Source organism: Orcinus orca, chromosome 16 (assembly GCF_937001465.1).
Source record: "Orcinus orca chromosome 16, mOrcOrc1.1, whole genome shotgun sequence".
Lineage (NCBI taxonomy): Eukaryota > Metazoa > Chordata > Mammalia > Artiodactyla > Delphinidae > Orcinus > Orcinus orca.
The window spans coordinates 48777509-48797535 of record NC_064574.1 but is presented as its reverse complement, the minus strand read 5'-3'; the positions used below and the strand labels follow the sequence as shown (position 1 = coordinate 48797535).

The 20027-nt window shown below is 41.7% G+C and overlaps 1 protein-coding gene across 1 annotated transcript in view; it reads left to right on the top strand.

Annotated features, from left to right (window-relative positions):
- The window catches only part of DSTN (destrin, actin depolymerizing factor), a 37401-nt gene extending 17796 nt beyond the window's left edge, over positions 1–19605 (top strand). The window contains exons 2-4 of the mRNA XM_049700149.1: positions 13497–13804; positions 16340–16416; positions 18433–19605. Of these exons, the coding sequence (XP_049556106.1) occupies positions 13497–13804; positions 16340–16416; positions 18433–18542 (495 nt within the window). The 3' untranslated portion in view covers positions 18543–19605. The remainder of the gene's footprint in view (positions 1–13496; positions 13805–16339; positions 16417–18432) is intronic.
- Positions 19606–20027: the final 422 nt, after the last annotated feature.

The window sequence follows — 20027 nt, the reverse complement described above, 5'->3', positions numbered from 1 at the left end:
GAAATAAAAAGTGTATATTTGTGACCTTTAGAACAGAATATTAAGTAGAAAACTTACGTTGATTAAATAAACATTTATTAAACAGCTTCGGTTCCGGGTAGATGGGGGATTGTGTGTATGTGTTAGGCAGAGGGCATTGATAAAGATACCAAGAGTTGAGGTGATGTCTCATTGTGGTTTTGATTGTTTCCCTGATGATTAGTGATGTTGAGCACCTTTTCACGTACTTCTTGGCCATCTTTATGTCTTTGGAAAAATGTGTATTCAGAGCCTCTGCTCATTTTTTAATTGAATTTTTTTTGTTGTTACTGAGTTGTATGTGAGTGAGTTCTTTACATATTTTGGATATGTACCTTATCAGATACCTGATTTGCAAACATTTTCTCCCATTCAATAGATTGCCTTTTCATTTTGTTGATGGTTTTCTTTGCTGTGCAGAAGTGTTTTCATTTGATATAGTTCCACTTACTGATTTTTGCTTTTGTTGCTTTTGGTTTTTGGAGTCAGATCCAGAAAAATCATCACCAAGACCTATGTCGAAGAGCTTACCATCTGTGTTTTATTTTAGGAGATTTGCAATTTCATATCTTCCATTCAAGTCTTTAATCCATTTTTTGAGTTAATTTCCTTATGCTATAAGATAGCGGTCCAGTGTCATTCTTCTGTACGTGGCTGTCCACTTTTCCCAAAACCATTTATTAAAAGAGATTGTCCTTTCCCATTGTACAGTTGACCCTTGAATAGCATGGGTTTGAACTGCACAGGTCCACTTAGAGGTGGATTTTTTCAGTAAATATGTGCTGTAGTACTACACGATCCGTGGTTGGTTGAATCCACCAATGCGGAACCATGGACTTGGAGGGCTGACTATAAAATTATATGCAGATTTTCAGTTGTGCAGAGGGTCAGTACCCCTAACCCCCAAGGTGTTCAAGGGTCAACTTTTTATTCTTGGCTCCTTTGACATAAATTAATTGACCATATATGCATTAGAATGTCAATTATAAAAAAGACAGAAATAACAAGTGTTGGTGAGGATGTGAAGAAAAGGGAACCCTTGTGCACTATTGGGGGGAATGTAAATTGGTTCAGCCATTATGGAAATCAGTATGAAGATTCCTCATACTGATTTTTTAATTTAATTAAAAATTAAAGAACTACCGTATGATCCATCAGCTCCACTTCTGGGTATTTATGCAAAGGAATAAAAGATGTATGCAACCCCTTGTTCATTGCAACATTATTTACAATAGCCAAGGCATAGAAGCAACCTAAGTGTTCATTGATGGTTAAGTGAATAAAGAAAATGTGCACACATATATAAATACATAAATGGAATATTATTTAGCCATAAAAAAGGAGATTTTGCCACTTGCAGCAACATGGATGTAGCTTGAAGGCATTAAGCTAAGTGAAATAAGTCAAACAGAGGAAGACAAATACCTTATGATCTCAATTATATGTGGAATCTAAAGAAAAAAACCCAAACTCATAGATAAAGAGAACAAATTGGTGGTTGCCAGAGGCAGGGTGGTGGGCAAAATGGGTGAAGGTGGTCAAAAGGTACAAACTTCTATTATAAAATAAATAAGTTCTGGGGATGTGATGTACAGCATGGTGACTATAATATTGTAATAGTACTTATTGTATATTTGAAAGTTGCTAAAAGAGTAGATCTTAAAAGTTCTCATCACAAGAAGGAAAATTGTAACGACGTGTGGTGATGGATGCTAACTAGACTTATTATGGTGATCATCTCACAGTGTATACAAATACTGAATCATTATGTTGTACACTTGAAACAATAGGTATGTTGTTGTGACCTAACAATGCTGTGTCAGTTATAGCTCAAAAAAAATGTCTTTCAGTTTCATCATCATCGCAAGTACATTCATGGTTCCATGATGTGATATGCAGTGAGTTGTCCTTATAAAATCAAATGATGTAAAAATTTTCCTTCTTTACAAGTTGTTTTTGTCAGTTATGAGGAATCTAAAAGATAAACATTATAAATATATGCAAACAGTATGTCAGAGGTCTGAAGTTCTGTATTTTTAGGAAAAAGAAAATAATAGCAGGTCTGATCAGGACCAAAATATTCTGTGGAGATCAATAAAAATTGCTTAGAAGTTTTTCGCTTTGTTTCTTTCAGAAAACCCTAAAGTTTTGAGATGTAGTATTTTCCTTGGTGTAAACTGAAGAATTGTACCATAAAGAATGGGGAAAAATACAACATTTCATAAAAATTTTAAGGGATAATCATTTTTCAAAACCTTATAAAGTAGGTGATATTTCTTAGGTAGTATAGGGTTGGAGAAAAAATGATACTGTTAGTTCTTGCCCTTAAGGAGCACAGTCTAGAGAATGAGACACCCAATAGAAAGTTCATCACAGTCGTTGATGATTCTGTGATGGAAATAATCGTCCTCTGTGTTAGCATATGGTGGTTGAGAGGCCAAGTAAGCATTTCCTTCCCAGAGGGGAGGCCTGAGCTGAGCCCTGAAGGACTTGGCCGGCGGCAGAGGAGGAAGGTGAAGTATCACTAGAGAATGTGGTGTATTCAGGGAATCCTAGAGGTCGTGCATGACTGGAATTACGGGGTGCACGTCAGGGAGAAGTGGGAAAGGAAGCTGGAAAGATAGGGCATAAAGTGCTTGGCATGGATTTTATCCTGAAGGAAATTGGGCACTTGAAAGAAAACAGGAAAGACCTAGGACTTTTTGCCAGTGTGCTTCTATCCCTTGGTTGCTCGGACCCCCTCCCATTTTTCTATCTAGATTTGAGGCGGGTGGGGGGAGAAATGGGGGCTGTTACTTTCTCCGTCAGGTTTATGGAACTCCTTATTGTTCCTGCCCTGCCTTTCTGACTCCCTGCCTCAGCCTCCCAGCAGGTGGGGAACCTGTTACACCTAGTAAGACTGTCTGTAAATAAGATTGCATACAATCGGAGTGAGACAGATGTTTAGCAACTGGGCCTTTATTCTATCTAATCTATTTTGGCTGTTGAGATGATTTTTCTGTAAGTTATTTTTCTTTTGGTGGCGGTTTTTTTTCTGTGGGTGGTGGTTCCTAGAATTTAGGTTATTGAATGAGTTTTTTTCCTTACCAAGTAAGGTGTAACCATAAAATGGTTTTCGTGGAACTCTAAACATTAACATGCAGCTAGTAGAGAGTTGCTGTTTGGTCTACATAGGCTGTCTCAAGGACATTGTCTGTACTTTGCTGTGAGGTGAATGAAGGACTTCTACAAGTGGAAATTGGCTGTAAATTTAACAGTTTAGTCACCCTGGCTTTGGGGGATGAGCTAGTGTATCAGGGCAGAGGGTTAACTAGGAACATTTTCTGGCTCGCTGCTGGCCTGTGTAGTGACTGCGCAAACGACAGAACGGCGCTTCCCTCGGTGGCGCAGCCCCAGGAGGCAGGCAGATGGCGCTGCTGCCAGCTTCGCAGCCCTGCAGAGGCGCCTCTCGGCTAGTGGAGCAGGGGCTTAATTTAGCTCTTTCTTGGCCCCCTTGGCCAGGCACGGTCTAGAAAACTACTCAGCAGCTGTGGACATTTTGGGCTTATCAAGGGATGGAGGATTTGCTGTGTGCTTGCCTGAGTGATCTTTACTTACTGGGCAGGGACAGATTTTAAGGCAGAGCCTGTTAGTTCGCCCCACAGCAGGCCCCAGTTTTCATCCTTGTGACCTTTGCTTCATACCTGTAGCTGATAGTTGTGCGGAGGATAATGGTAAGAGGTGGTGTGACTCAATCTTGACTGTTAAAGAAGACCGTTCTCATCCTTTGTGTTCTTCATATCTTTGCTGTTCATCCATTTAATAGTCACGGGAAGAAAGGAGAGAGATACATCAAATGTCAGTATGTTTTTTAAATCTGTAGTTGCGGTCGTCAGAGGACAGGTAGAAATTACTGTTTCAAATAAAAATTTTAAGCTGTCTGGTTGTTTTGACTCTTCCAAATTAACACTCAGAATATCCCCGTGCCAAAAAAAGAGTCTATTATAAGTCTCTTATCCCCCCAAGATTGCTTCCTTACCTCCAGAAATAGTTGGCCATAATTATTACAGTAAACTGGAGTTGAAATCCTTGCCCTTGGGGACATTATTTTACTGCATAGTATAGTAACGGTGGTTCCTGAGGACAGGAGGCATCCATAACGCTAAATAGTATAGTGTTTTTCCAAGGTAGAAAACTACGTAATATGTTTTATAGATTTGTCTACCCAATATATACTATTTTGGTACATAGTGAGTTAATTTTATGTGTTATTTTATGTTAAACTATTTAAAATCCTCAGTTGTATTAGCCATATTTCATGTGCTCAGTAGCCGTGTGTGGTAGTGGCTGCCATATTGGACAGTGCAGACAGAGAACATTTGTATCATCACAGAAAGTTCTGTTGTTCAGCACAGCTTCAAGGTGGTGTTGGAGGTGGAGTGTCTTAGCATCATTTGCATATGGCCACCTATTTTCCTGTTTTCAGTATGATAACTAAGCCAGAAAGACATACTGTTTACCCAGAGAATAACCTCTAGTATTCCAGGGAGTGGGGTGGCGGCAGAGTGGAGTTCAGGACGGGATCTAGAGACCTAAATGCTTCTCAAACTAATTTCATTCATTCTTATTTGAACTCTCAGTGGCTTTTTGGTAGGGAGATAAATTAAATGTATGTATTCTGCCTCCCATCTTGACACAGGATCTGTGAGGTTCTTAAATCTTACATGTAAAAATGTCCCTGAAGTACTTGTCACTCTCATTTTATTTGTTGTGTGATCATTATTGCTCAGAGGCACCAGTTGTAGTAGCCAAAAGCCTAAATATTCTGTAGTCAGTAATTTTCTGATTCTCTTGGCCCTTGTGCAAGGCATGGTGTAAATAAAGGATAATTGTGAACCCATTTAAACTCCCCAACTCCTTTGATTAGCAGTTATGGTGGGTGTTTAAGAGTTGGTAGGTTGAGAAAGGACCTAATTAATGCCATTTTTTTCTGCCAGGTGTTTGTAAATTTGAAACTGTATTTGTCTGCTATGCAGTATTCTACTTTCAAATGTTTCAGACGCTCAGCTTAGAAAAATAATTTTTTAAAAATTAATAATTTTCTGAGGCAAAACAATAGCTTTCATTCCTGTTTTCTCCAATGAGGATTGGGTTAAGTGTAGTTGGCATCAGTTATGGAGCCAGCAGGCATCCTACGTGAGTTTGGTAGTATAGACATAGACCACTGTTTCTGAAGTTTTGTTGAAAGGTAGGCTGCTGTAAGCCATCACATTTCGTTTTTGGCCTGGTTCCGTTGTCTACAATAATTGAATCAGAAAACTTGAGCTTCTTTCAAAGATTACCACCCTTACTCTAGAAGTGGAGAGAGTTGATGTTTTAACTTTAAAATACCCAGTGTTTCATAGTCTTTGTAGCTTTTACTTCCCCCTCTGTTTGTGAGTAGTAACTTTATTTAAAGAAGCGTACACTGGGTGAATGTTGAATATAAAGACAGTGCCTCCGTGTACATTATACATTTAATCTCTGAATCAGTGTTTTACACAAGCTCTGCCAGAGGAGACTCAGGTTTGAGATCCATTATGCTTCAGGTACAAGTTAAAACTGGTAGTCACGTGAGATAAAATAAGTGAAGAATCATTTAACAGCAACTATTTTAACATGGGGGTGGAGTTCTGAAAGCAACTGTTATTCTCCAGTGGTCACTGGTACAGAACAGAGAGAAACTGAAGTCGTGGATAACATATCTTTTTAAGGTAATCACAAGGCTCTTGTAATAGCAATCTATTTTTGCTCTCAAGATTTTCTTTCCCAACAGTGCAGCAGATTTTGGTCCTATTTCAAAGTATCCTTTAATGGTCTTTATTGTTAAAACTTTGCAGTTGAATATAAATAACTCTTTAGAAATAAATTTAAAATTGCAACTGAATTTGGTTTTGCTTTAAAAAATAAACTTTGGATTTCTTGACAGCTGAGCAGTTAAAATGTTAATAATTAACATTTTAGAGAAATACTGAAAACTGAGACTTATGGGAGAGGATCTTTTCTATTAGGTAAAAAACACAGTGAACAAATGATTCTGAATATTAGTGTTATAACTGTTTTTAAGAGATTCATTGAAATGTGATAACAAATCCACAGAATTTAATACTCACAGGAATTCTTAACCATCATGATAGATGAACTGTATTTCAATATAATTGGTTTTTTTTTAATGCTGTATCTTTTATTTTGATTGAAATACCATGTTGAGAAAGGACCCATAGGCTTTACCAGGAGTCTGTGGCTCAAAAAATGCTTTGACTTTGGGCCTATTAGTTTTTATAATGTACTCTATCACTACTGCTTCATTATAAAAGTTAAACTTGTAGGCAAAGAAGTAAAATAGCAATGAGCTAAGATTTTAATGTTTCTTGAAATTTTAGAGCAACAGTTTAGTGATTGTCACCTGGGGCTGATTGGAAATGCAGAGTCTCAGACTCTACCCCAGATATTCTGAATCAGAATCTGCAAAATCTGCATTTTAACAGGATCCCCAGGTGATCCTACTGACCTGGTGCATGCCCCTAAGTAAATCAGTTGAAGGAACTCCTTTACTCAGGAGATGTTAAATGACACGCCCGAGGTGACACAGCTGGTTAGTGGGGAAGCTTGGGTGGAGCTGTTGCTCTCATAATTCTGGTGCTTTAATATCAAGTTATCTGCTTTTGGCCTCTAAAAAGTTAATAAACTGTAGTTACTTAAGGAGTAGTTTATCTTTTTTCCATCCCACTAGTCCGTACCCCAGGCTTTCCCGTTCACCCCCCAGAGTCAAAGGTGGAAGAAGAGCCCTGCTGGTGCCCGTGAGCCCATGGAGGAGCAGTGGCAGAGGCGCCGGGCTGGAGGAGTGGTGTCCCCTGCCTTCCCAGTCTGCCCTCGCGGTTTTATTTTAGTCCAGCTTTATAAAAATCATTATCAAGAGTCTAGGCACCAGTTGTTTAATCTTCCATATCAAGTGTATTCCAAGTATATACTAAGTAAATCAAGGTCTAACAAATTCAAGCATATTTTATTCATTACAATTGAATCTAATGTACATGTTGCCTCGTGCATGTTTTAAATTACTTTCAAGGGCAAAAGTTAGTATTACAGTGTTAGTAGTCGTAAAGAAATCGTACTTGTTTAACATCGAAGCCCCTAAAGCCACCGCAGTGGGAAGATGAGAGAAAATGAGCATTTGGTGATATCAGTCAGCCTCCTGGTCACTGACCTGAACACTTGATTCTGTCTGCTTCCTCGCTGTCTTCCCTTCCCAGCCAGGGGCTGTGGAGCACAGGGGATGTCCTCACCACCTCCTCCTTGTACTGTGCCTGCCACGCTGGTGGAGGCCTCATGGCCCCGGCCTTGCTGACCGCAGTGGCCTTTAGGTTGTCTCCTTGCCCCAGTCTCCTCCTGTCCTGGCTCTCTCATGCATGGCTTCGTGTATTTTCCAAAAAATACCCAGTGCCTCCAGACTCCTGGGCCTGCCGTTGGTGGCCTCTCCCCCGAACCCAGTCCACATCCTGGTTTCCTCCTCTCATACTGGACGAACCGCGTTCTGTTTGTCAGGAACTGTCTTTTCATCCTTTCAGCCCCCTTATTCTGGAGTGCTGTAAGTCACCTTCCAGACGAAACTCTCCTTGATTTACCCGCATCCCCTCCCTGCCCCCAGTTTGATCTCTACCTTCTTTAAACGCCCTTCTGTTGGAGTTTATCAAGGAATAGTGAATGTTTTACCAAGTATTGAAGCACTATATGTGCTCTTTATCTTCTCCACTAATCAGTACACTCCCTTGAGGGTCTGATTTATTCTTGATTTCCTCAAGGGAACACAAAAGTGAACAAGACAGACATATAGTCTTAAGGAGCTTACTGCCCCTTTGGGGAGACAGTCAAGTAATCTTGAAGGTAGGACATTGAGGCTGTAGTAAGTGCTATGGGCTAGAGGCATATGATCTCATGGAAGCACGTGATAGTGGTTTTGGCCCAAACAACTTGTTTTCCAAGTGAAAATTGATCTGAGGTGTAAAGAGTGAATGAGGCACAGTGAGCAGAGGCCCCGAGCCGGGAGGGAGCCTGAATGCAGACAACTGACAGAAGGCCGGTAGTGAGCTTCCTGAACTTCCGAGCACGGGTGCTGTAAGGTAGGGCTGCAGAGGTGGGCGGATCACGCCTGCGCAGAGCAGTGGAAAGCCGCCACTGAAGTGTTTTACGCACGGTGATGGTATTCCTGTTCCAGATCTGTGGCTGCAGTGCACTGGATGAATTAGGGGGAGTGGAGGTGATCACAGGGTGCGTGAGCAGTCTGTTGTGTTTGGGATGACAAATTAAACGCCAAATATCAGTGGCCTAATAATAGAGTAAAGGTTTATCTCTGTCGTGCAGTGCAGTGGGGTTGGGCAGCCCTCTTCTGTCTTGAGGTGTGTCTGCCAGGGTCATCTTTGCAGGGGAAGGCAGAGCTTGAAGATCAGCTTTAAAGGGCCAGGCCTGGCGGTGCTTCCTGTCACGGTGACCACCTCTCACCGAGCAGGGCTCAGTCTTGTGGCCCCAGCTGAGCTTGTGAGGAAGGCTGGAGAACGTGGTCTTCCTGGGTCCATGCATGTCCTCGTCTCCCTCCCCTGCAGTGACTTGAGAGGTTACTGGCACAGTTACGGTAATAGGCAGTGGTAGCTTGGGCTGGGAGAATGGCAACAGAAATGGGGAGAAATGAATATTTTGGAGAAAAACTTGGAAATTCAAAGGGCTAAGTGAGGTGAGGGTAGAGGATTGTTGAGGATGTCTCTTAGGTTTGGCGCTTATATGAAACTGGGATGGTGGTGTGTACTGGGAAAGGAAGACTGATGAGAAGGAGACCAACCTGTATCAGATTTTGGACATGCTGAGCATCAGATCCCTTTGAAACATCCAGCTGCAGATGTTAGATAGGCAATTGGGTGTAAAGACTGTGAGTTCAGAAAGGCAGAAATCTGAACACCGTGCGAGTCCTTTGGATTAGGTGATGGAAATCTCGAGCGTGGATACCTCAGGAGAATGCAGAGTCCTTCCTTTCCACCAACACCACCATCAGCATCTGCTTTCTGCCAGATTGCTCAACCGTTGCCTCTCTGACCTCACTGAACCTGTGGGGTCCTCGGATCCCTTTGCTGGTCCTTAGGGGATTCCCTTTGGAACTACCCATCATAGCTATTCTAAACCTTTACCCTCCCTCTTCCTATTTTAGAGGAATAAAGGCATAGTCTTTCCTAAGACTGACTCGTGCATCTGTGCCCTGCATCTCGTCAGTCTCATTAGGATTCTGACTGTTGTTTGAGTGGTTAAGTATCCTCTGGAGCCAAATCGCCTGAGTTCAAACCTCAGTTCTTCTGTCAGTTTCTGTGTGACCCTGGCCAAGTTACTTAATCTTTCTATGCCTCAATTTCCCCATCTGTAGGATGCAAGCAGTAGTGGTAGCTAGCTCATAGAATGGTGATTTAGAAGTGTGTGACAATAGAAGTACTCAATATTAGTATTTTTTTCTTTTTCTTTAGGGTTTGGCTTTCTTTCTCTTGTTCCTTCAAGCTCTTAAACTGTTAGTGTGGCCGCATCTCCCCAGTGGAAGACAACTTACATGCATTGGAAGTCAGCGTTCAGTCCTCCCCTTCCCTTCGCCATCAGCCATCCTGTCTGCTGTACCTCAGTTCCCTGTGCATCCCCAGCCCACTGCCCTGGATTCCTGCCCATCCCTCTGTCTCCTGAAATGCTCAGAGGCCCAGTCGTCAAGCCCAGTGGTCCGTTTCCAGTCATTCTCGAACTTTACAGTTTCTGGTATTGCTGACCTCCCTTCTGGAAATATTTTCTCTTGGCTTCCAGGATGGTCTTTTCCCCCTTCTTACTTTTTCTTCTTAGCCTTCTGATAATTTCTTCTTAATTCCATTGACTTGTTTCTCTTTTGCTACTTAATGTTGATATGCCTCCGTGGTATTGACTTTGGTCCAAAATACCGATTAAGTGGAGCCTTCCTATTAGATTTGTGCTGTTTCCAGTTACTAACTGGTCATCTCCACCTAGATGTCTTGCACATTCTTCAAGATTAACGTGTTAAACTGTGCCCATCCTCCCCCTTCTGTTTATCCATCAGTCTTTCTAGTCACCAGTCTGGAGAATCCATCCAGGGTCGTCTTTGATGCTCTTCTGTACTGTTTCTCTCAGCTGTATTGGCTCTGCTTTGAAATGTCCTTGGATTTGTTTTTGTTTTCAGCAGCACTGCTGTAGTTCAGAGCTTTCTCTGGATATTGGCAGTTGCCTCAGAAGTAGTCTTCCTGCTTCCAGTGTCTTTGCCAGTTTCTCCTTCACAGTCTTTGGTGTTAGTTTCCTCAAGCATAAATGTCTCTAGTATTCCCCTCATCAGAAACCTCCATATTCCTCATTTCAGATAGAAAAAAGCCAAAATTCTTCCTTACTGAGGCTTTTAAGGTGCCTGTAAGTTACAGCCAGATTTGACGGAGGTTAGTTGCATTATGATTGCAGGATACACATTTACTTTCTGTTTTCAATTACTGATACATAATTAATTTAATTTCCAAGTCGGAATTGAGTGTTGTTTGAAATACTTCACTTAGATATTGACAGATACATTCAAATATTAATTGGTTGGATTCAAGGCTTCACATGTTTCCTTCATGCTTTTAAAGATGGATTAGTCAAATGTCATTTACAAATCACCAGTTATGGACTAGGGAGTTAGAGGAATTAGGGTCTGTTTCTAATTCCTTGTTAATTTTTGTCACTTTGAACATTTTATTCATCTCTATTCAAAAAATCAAAATAAAGATTCTTAACTTGCTTTCCATAGATGAACTGTGAAGATCAGAACAATACTACTCCTAAAGCAGTAAAAGAAGGTTTAAGGTAGTATTTTTTAAAAATGGGAAAGCGGTAAGATTGTGTAACTTTGGAGGTAGTTTTCTAGCCTTAATTTTCTATATATTCCTCTTTGTTAGAGTAAAATGTTCATTTAGGATTAGATTAGGTAGGATTGAAGTGGATTATGATTAGATGTAGATTAGATTAGATGGGATTGAGGTGAGCTCTTTTAATCAATGAGATGATTAAGTGGCCCAGTTACCTTAATACTAAGTAACTGCTAGGATCTTTGTGTATTTTAACCCCCAGAATTCTTACATGGATTTTTCTTTTCTTTTCTTTTTTTTTTTTTTTTTTTTTTTTTTGCGGTACGCGGGCCTCTCACTGTTGCGGCCTCTCCCGTTGCGGAGCACAGGCTCTGGACGTGCAGGCTCAGCGGCCATGGCTCACGGGCCTAGCCGCTCTGCGGCATGTGGGATCTTCCCGGACCGGGGCACGAACCCGTATCCCCTGCATCGGCAGGCGGACTCCCAACCACTGCGCCACAAGGGAAGCCCCTTACATGCCTTTTTAAGTAACAACTTTATTGAGATATAATTCACATATCATAAAGTACAGTTCGCTGATTTTCAGTATGTTTCCAGAGTTGAGCATCCATCACCACTGTCAAATTCCAGAACATTCCATCACTCCAAAAAGATGCCCGTCCCACTAGTAGTCACTCTGCATTCCCTCTCCCCTTTGCCACTGGAAACCACTAATCTGCTTCCTGTCCATGGATTTGACTGTTTTCAACATTTCAGGGAATAGACTTGTGAGCAATGTGGCCTCGTATGTCTGGGCCTTTAGTTAGCATGGTGCTTTTCAAGGTTCATGTGTCGTGTAGCGGGTATCAGCACCTCATTCTGTTATGGATGAATAATATTCCATTGTATGGATATGCCACATTTTGTTTATTCATCAGCTGATAAACATTGGATTCTTTCTACTTTTTGGCGGTTAGAAATAATGCTGCTATGAACTTTCACGCACAGGTTTTTGTATGGACATATGTTTTCATTTCTCCTGTGTCTACGCTGAGGAGTGGTGTTGCTGTGTGTTAACTCCATGTTTAATGTTTTGAGGAGCTGCAAGATGGTTTCCTGAAGCGGCTGCACCATTGTTGTAGTTCTTTCAGCAACATTTAAGGGCCCTAGTTTCTCAACAGCCTCACCAACATTAGTTTCTGTCCACAGCCATCCCGGTGGGTGTGAAGTAGTTTTTCATTGTGGTGTTGATGTGCACTTACCTAATGACTAATGGTGCTGAGCATTTTTTTCCAAGTGCTTCTTGACCGTTTTTTAAAAATCTTCTTTGGATAAATGTCTATTCAAATTGCTTGCCCATTTTTAAATTGGGTTGTCTTTTTTATTGTTGTTATAAGGTTTCTTTATATATTCTGGATGCAAGTTTCTTATTGGATATACGATTTGCAAATATTTTTTCCTAGTGTGCAGGTTATTTTTTCATCTCACACGCATTTATATTTAATCAAACGGTGTGATGTTAATTTTGGGTATCATTAACATTTTGGCATTGTTTAGTATTTAAATTCTATTAAGTTTATAATTCTTGCTTTAGAAAAGCTAACATGCAAACCAAAGTAGTTAATGAAGCATAAAAAATTATAAAGTTAATGGAAATGGCACATTCCTTAAAGAAGTTGAAAAGATCAAAAAGTGATTTTAGATCTTTGGTTATCAAGATCTTATGTAACCACTTCTTCATTTTGGAATAGCAAGTATAACATGGTAAAAGGTTATTTTCTGTAGTCAGTATAATCCTAAATTAAGCTATCCTCTTTGTTATAGCAGTAAATATTTATTTTTAATCAAGATATAATCGACATATAACATTATGTAAGCTTAGGGTTTACAAGGTGTTGATTTTTGATTCATTTATCTATTGCAATATGATTACCACCGTAGGTTAGCTAACACTTCTTTCACATCACATAATTATCATTTCTTTTCTTGTGGTGGGAACGATTAAGATCTAGTCTCCTAGCAGTCTCATTTATTCTAATTTTAATTTAAAACTTGGAGATTTTATAAATGAAATTTTACAGGTATGTGACTGATATGTTACTGGATTAATCATATAATTTTGACATGTTAGTAGAACAAAGATCTTTCAATTCTTTTATTAGTGAAGTATGTGCTGTAGTAGTGGAATTTTCTCAACCCAGCCACTCTGACCATCTATTATTCGTTATGAAAAGAATTTCGGGTATTATTAACACCCAAACTGGGGAGATGACTACCCCAGTCAGGGCTCTGAGCAACCTGTATAAGAAGAAACTAATTCAGCACCCCAGGAAGCACTGTTTGCTAGGTTTCAGGGTTGGAGGAGCTGCTGTAGCTGAATCTTCCCTTACTCCCGCATAATAGTGATGAATGGCTTAGATATGTAATCTTTTTAAAAGTTTAATGACTGAAATTAGTGTTTGCAGCTCAAATTTTCTAGTCTTCCTATTAGATGGTAAATATACCTAAAAAAATTTAAGTGTATGCCAGTCTATGGACCAAAAGTTACGTAGTGTTTTGTATTTGGCATGATAAAAACTGTAAGCCTCCTTATGATTTTTTCCCCTCTCATTCTAGGCCTCAGGAGTGCAAGTTGCTGATGAAGTATGTCGCATTTTTTATGACATGAAGGTTCGGAAGTGCTCCACACCAGAAGAAATCAAGAAAAGAAAGAAAGCTGTCATTTTTTGTCTCAGCGCAGACAAAAAGTGCATCATTGTAGAAGAAGGCAAAGAGATCTTGGTTGGAGATATCGGTGTAACCATAACGGATCCTTTCAAGCATTTTGTGGGAATGCTTCCTGAAAAAGATTGTCGCTATGCTTTGTATGATGCAAGCTTCGAAACAAAGGAATCCAGAAAAGAGGAGTTGATGTTTTTTTTGTGGTAAGCATTGTTAGAAATATTGAACCTTTGTAAATCTCAGAGTTAATCTCTTATTGTCAGCTTAGCACCTCACCAGATTCTTCTCCAACACGCCCTGCCAGGAACCAGCCTCCCGCTTCACTTGTGCCTCTGTGGCCTTTGAAGCTGGTGCTGGCGTGGCCTCCAGCTGGGATTTGCTCTGCATTCACATTGTCCAGTAGGGTAGCTACTAGCCTCTTGGGGCTGTTGAAATTAAAGTCTGAAGTTCAGTTTCTCAGTTGAATCACCACATTTCAAATGCTCAGTAGCCACATGTGACTAGTGGCCACCTTTTTAGGTAGCACAGCACCGATACAGAACATTTCCTTTGCTGCAGAAAGCTCTATTTATTGGACAGCGTTGTTGTAAATAGTGAAACTGTGCTATAAAGTGATTTACATGGCCTTAAAAGGCTGTTTAAATTAGTTATTCTGGTCTTTTCAAGTAAGTTCATATTTGAGATTAAGCTTGATTTAAAAGTCACCCTATATTCCTCATTTAATTGTATTGTATGTAGTACATTCCTTGGTATGGAATTCTTACACAGCGAGAATCTTCTCTGGCTTCCAAGGGGAAGGGGGAAGTGGTAACGGCCTCTGATTTGGGGGGCGTGAGTGTCCTCTGGACTCTGGCCTGAGCCCAGCAAGGCAAGGAGGGGCTTAACTCTCAGCTGTGTGCCACCAACAACGTGGGACCATGGGGCTGGGAAGTCAAAAGAGTTCAGGTCTCAGGGAATGTAACCCTAGGCCACGGCTCAGTCCCTTGCAGCCCTGGCTGCACCTGGTGAGGTCAGATGCGCGTATTGGGCACCCACTGTGGAAGGAGCCTGGCAGCCGCAGACACAAGTGCATAAAGATAGTAGTGAGACTTAAACCGAGCGCGTTGAATGAAGGTGCATCCTTTAAACTTCTATTTCTGCTACACGCCAGGCCTTGTGTTAGGGCTGGGAAAATAGCTGTGAAAAACCAGCTAGAGCCCTGGCTCTTCCGGGCTTTACTCTTGAGTGGCAGGTATGGCAGGTAAAGGTTTAAGCTTTTAAACTGGTTAATATTTCCTTCATTTGCACTATTTTTTATCCTGGATTTTTATCCTTTTTTTTTTCCACTATGAAAATGATACATCCTTATTAAAGAACATTTGGAAAATAAAAGTAGAATGAAGAAGCGAAGATTCAGTGTTCGTGCAGTGTTTTATTTTTGCTTTATTACTTTTTAAAAGAAAGATAAAACCTTATAGGAGTTTTCCATCACAAGCTCTGTTTAGGGCCCAGGGAACGGCTCTTGCTTCAAGTATTTTGAAGATCTGTTTAGAGTAAAATCAGAACAGCTAAAGCTTTTTTTGTCCCTGACGTATTTTGCATAAGAAAAGCACCCACTTACTTTTGTAGCTGGTGCATCTGAGGTCCTTGTTGTGGCTTTGCCTCCCTCCTTGGACCTCAGAGTTGTGAGGAATATGCGCTGAGAGACCGAGAAACTGCCCTTCGCCTTGTTCCCAGGAATAGACTCAGCCCGCTGTGTGGGCGGCAGACTAGCTGAGGGCCCCACCGGGCCACGGTGTTCATGACTGTGGAATGTCCTGGAAATATGGCAGCTAAATGGAATCGTGGTGGTGTGGAGTGCAGGCAGGCCTGAGGTTTGGTGTATAGTGAGAGATGATGCATTCGTAGATGTGCAGTTTGAGTAGATGAGATGTTTCTGTGCATTGTTAGTATTTCTCTTACTTTCAACGTTGCAGGTAAAGAACATGGTAAAGCGTATGCTGTGCTTCCAGTATTCGTTCAAGAGGGGGAGGCACTAAACATTTTGTAAATATGAGATAATAGTTATATTAACAATTAAGACATAATGATTGCTGAATTACCATTAAGCTTAGAAAAAGAAATCCTTGTGACGTGTTTTACTATGTTAGACTGAGATGGACAACGAGTGCCTGAGGTCAGAACTTGCTGCTGGAACAGATGTGAATGAGGGGACAGGGTGGGCAGGGGTAGTAAGGGGACTTGGACTTTATATACATTCTTTTCCAGAAAACAACCTGAAGCAAAAATTGCTAGCATCTCTTAATTCTGGGTGGCAGATACTTGACTTACAGATTATTCTCTGTACTTTTCTGTATTTTGAAACTTTTCCACCAGAAAGTATTAAAAACCTCATACAAAGATGGTGGTTATTAGCCTGAACTCAAGCCTTTATTGATACGAGTGAAAAACAATTATTTGCAAGAAAACAGTTGGGTCATACAGTGAATTATCCAACGTTGTTTCTTTTATTCTAGCGCCATTAACTGATTTCTAATCATTGGTCCTCAACTTTTTTCCCACCTTCGTCAACCTGAGTTATTCTGTATACGCTCAGCCACCACGGTCCAAGGAGCGGAATTGGAAAAATTGTGTAGTTAGAGAAGCTCTCCCAGAAGATTCTGAGGACCCTCCCTGCCCACTGCTGCAGATGTTTAACAAGATGTAAATTGAACTTTCTCTAAACCACTGTTTTTCTTCTTTGGCGCTTCTGTATCCAGGGCTCCAGAACTAGCACCTCTGAAAAGTAAAATGATCTACGCAAGCTCCAAGGATGCAATCAAAAAGAAATTTCAAGGTAAGGCCTAGCTGACTTCCGGTACTCGGCGGTGTCGTGAGCCCTGGCACGGGGACCGCCTGTTCTAAGAAGCACCTTACTCTCTTTGGAGGGCCCTGGCCACAGAGGAGGGCATCACTGCTTGTTTAGAGGAAAACCCTGGAGGCTGACCCAGCTTTCTGCGCGTCTGTGCCTTGTGCAGGCCACCCTGGGCCGAAAGGCCTGTGTTCGATATTCTGTTCCCTCGACACTGTGTGTGTACTCCTGTTCAGTCTGGTGTGAAACTAGTTTGAGATGCTGTCAAGTTTCTCACGTAGCAGGTGGGGACTAACTGGTCATACTAAGTAATAAATTTGCTGTTACCTCTGAATGTAGTTGACAGAACACAGTTGCACAAAGGAAATGTTCATAAATGGGAAGGGCTGCTCTTGTCGCTGGCTCTTCTTTGGAATGGTATGATTTTACGTTATAGACGCATCTGTGTCCAGAGGAGAGTGGCCTCAGTCCTTGGGCTGGCCAGTTATATTTGACTTGCCGCTGGGTGATTGGGGACCCTGATGAGATGGCCTGGACGCACTTACTGTCTCCAGCCAGGAGGAGATGTTGGTATGATGGACAGAGCATGGGGCAAGTGCCCTTAGCCCGCTGAGGGCTAAGCTTGTTGTCTGAGTGCTGTGTGACCTCCACGGGCCGGGTTCTCCCAGCTGGGAACGGGAGGTGCGCAGTAGAAGAGGTGGCCCCCTACCTTCCTGCTGTGGCCGCTCCAGACAGCTGGGAGAGCCGCGGTCACAAGGGCTTGGCCTAGTGTCATTTTCATTTTGCTTGTTTTACTGTGACTGATTTTTATATTCTTGTAGTAGATCGGGTTTGCCCTAGCGTGTTTTACTTGGGAAAACAAAGTTCTCGCTTCCTTTCCTGCATCGTGCAGTCCTTGTCAGGCTCCTCATGTGCTTGGTTTGGTGTCGGGCTGCCCCTAGAAGTGTGTGCACTGGCCGGGGAACTGGTGTTTTGACGTGACCCCTTAGCTTCAGCACTGGCACAGGGCACCCCAGAGGGCGTCGGAGTGGATTCCTCCTCGCTCTGCGGTGCGTTCCAGTAAAGGAGCTGCTCCGTGGACTTGATCTGCTGACGTGAAAGACCATCTCCCTGGTGCCTTTTTTCCTGGTGAAACCTTCGCTGGCTTTCTCCAGTCAGTCCTGAGTGGTCCAAAAGCTGACCTGCTGTGCTTTCAGCAGCTTAAGAAATGGTCTTAAAATTATGGAAAATCAGAAAATGCAGCTGTTTAAAAGAGAGCAGCTGTTTACAGAGAAGCTACTGTATATGATTCCATAATTGAGCTCCTTTTGTGCAGTGTGGTGTTGTAATTTTGATGAGAAGGCGATCAGTAAAACATTTTACATAGTCTTAATTGTGACAGATTTCTTGATGTATTGTGCGGTGCCACTGGAGACCTGTTTTCTGGAGCAGAAGTGATCCCATTTGTAAGTGCTCTTATTCCTCAATTCAGTTGACTAAATCAACTGTACGATCAAAACATCAAATTCATACGTTTATGTATATTTCAAAAACCAAGAAAAACTTCCTAGACCTGCTTTTTAACTTGTTGAAATACAGCGCATCTGTAGAAAAGCGTACGTGAATTACGGTTGTTTCCTGGTTTAATGACCCCAGCGCCCCGAAGCCTTCCCGGTGCCCCTCCTCACACCACTGCCCCTACTTCTTCCCCCCAGGGACACCAGTCCCCTGGCTCCTAACAGCATAAGGTAGCTCTGGCTGATTTTGTGTTATACGAGTGGAACCGTCTAGAACATACGCTATTAAGTCTGGCTTCTTTTTGTCAGCATTAGTCTGTGAGAGTCATTCGTGATGATGCATGTGGTTACAGATTGCTCGTCACTGTGTGCTATTCCGTGGTTTGTATATGCCACGGCTTTCCCACCCACGTTTGAACTGGTCTTTTAAAACAGTTGGATATCTTAGAGAAATACGTAAGCTACTGCCATAATTCTAAATAGAATTGTTGTTTTTCCTCCCTAGGCATAAAACATGAATGTCAAGCAAATGGGCCAGAAGACCTCAATCGGGCTTGTATTGCTGAAAAGCTAGGTGGATCCTTAATTGTAGCTTTTGAAGGATGCCCTGTGTAGACCATCACTCGGTGCCACAAACTGAAAGCTTCCGTGTTTAATGTTATCCTTTCGCTATGTAAGTAAAGCTGATGCGTTTAGGCCAGGGACTCGCTGAGGGGAGCTGTCTTGTCATTTGCTAGGGTAAACTATTCCATGCACATGTGCAAATGGCCCTAAATAAATCTAAACTCTAAAGTTGTATTGGTGTGAAATTAAATTCTTACTGGCCAAATGCCTGTTTTGATTAGTTGACTTGTAAAGATTTTTGTTAAGCTCAGGATTTTTAATAGTGCAGTTCACACAACAGTCCAAGGCCACATGAAGAGAACTACTGCATCTTCATTAACCTCAGTAGTTACTTTGTTTCTTTTGCTTAGAGAATTGGTCATAATCTGGTTATAATTTTGGCCCAAATTCTTTTTTCTCTGTTGAGCTAAACTGAGTAATGGAAAATAATTCTCACAACATGTAACAGCACTAATGTACTTACTAACTACGTAAGATTCTACCAGACGTGTGGTGGAGACTGCTTAGAACCAGCACCGATCTTGCACAGCACTACTTCATGCACGTAGCTGGCACACAGGAAGCAGCTCCTGCACCTGCAGCTGCTCGCTGGTCTAGTTGGGAGGCTGTTCTGAGAGTGACCTTGCATCTTGGAAATCTGGAGAATGTGCACTGTCTTGTAACAGCGAATTATAATGCAAATTTGGGCTCCAGTGTAATCCACTTTGTTGATGAAAATGGTGAGGTGGTGTATTGACAGACTGGGATACCCAGATGTCTTTAATTGTGTCTCCTTCAGAACTGTGTTGCTTCTGGTACAGTAAGGTTTGGAAGAACATTATGTTTACTCTGGGGCCTGGGCAAGCTTCTTAATTTCCTAGAGTAGTTTGCCGACTGTCTGAAGCAGGGAGCGGGTGTGACGGCCGACAGCCACGGGAAGCCACGCTGAGGACACCTGGAAGTGACTGCCTTTCACATCACAGGCGTAACACTGAAAAACACAGAGATGCATAAACAGTGGAATTTAGAAGTAGCAGTACTGGCTTTATGTAATAAAGGAAGCATTTTTAATTTCTCTCTCGTGTAATTATTCATGGCTGAATTGGGGATAAAGGATTTTGCCTTCCATGTGTGGGGTTAGGTGTGGAGGTTTGGGTATTTCGGACAATTAGCGTTAAGGCCACAGCCCCCTCCTCCTCTGATTGACTGAAAAAGTTGGTATAAAAGTTGGGAGTCTTTCTCTTATTCCAAATGTTTATCCAAATGCCAGGATTTTGTCTCCTCTCTGATTCATCTGGGAGCCAAAAAAGGATACGCTTTGATCAAAGTACTTCTTTCAAAATTATCTAGAAAATAGTGCTGGCTTTACCAGCACTGGCTTTACCAGCACTATTTTCTAGATAATAGTGGTTTTCTAGATAAAAGTGGTTTACTGATAAGCTGCTTGTCGTTCTTTCAACCTGAATTTGTTTTCTCTTCTGGAAAGCAGTGCTTTTA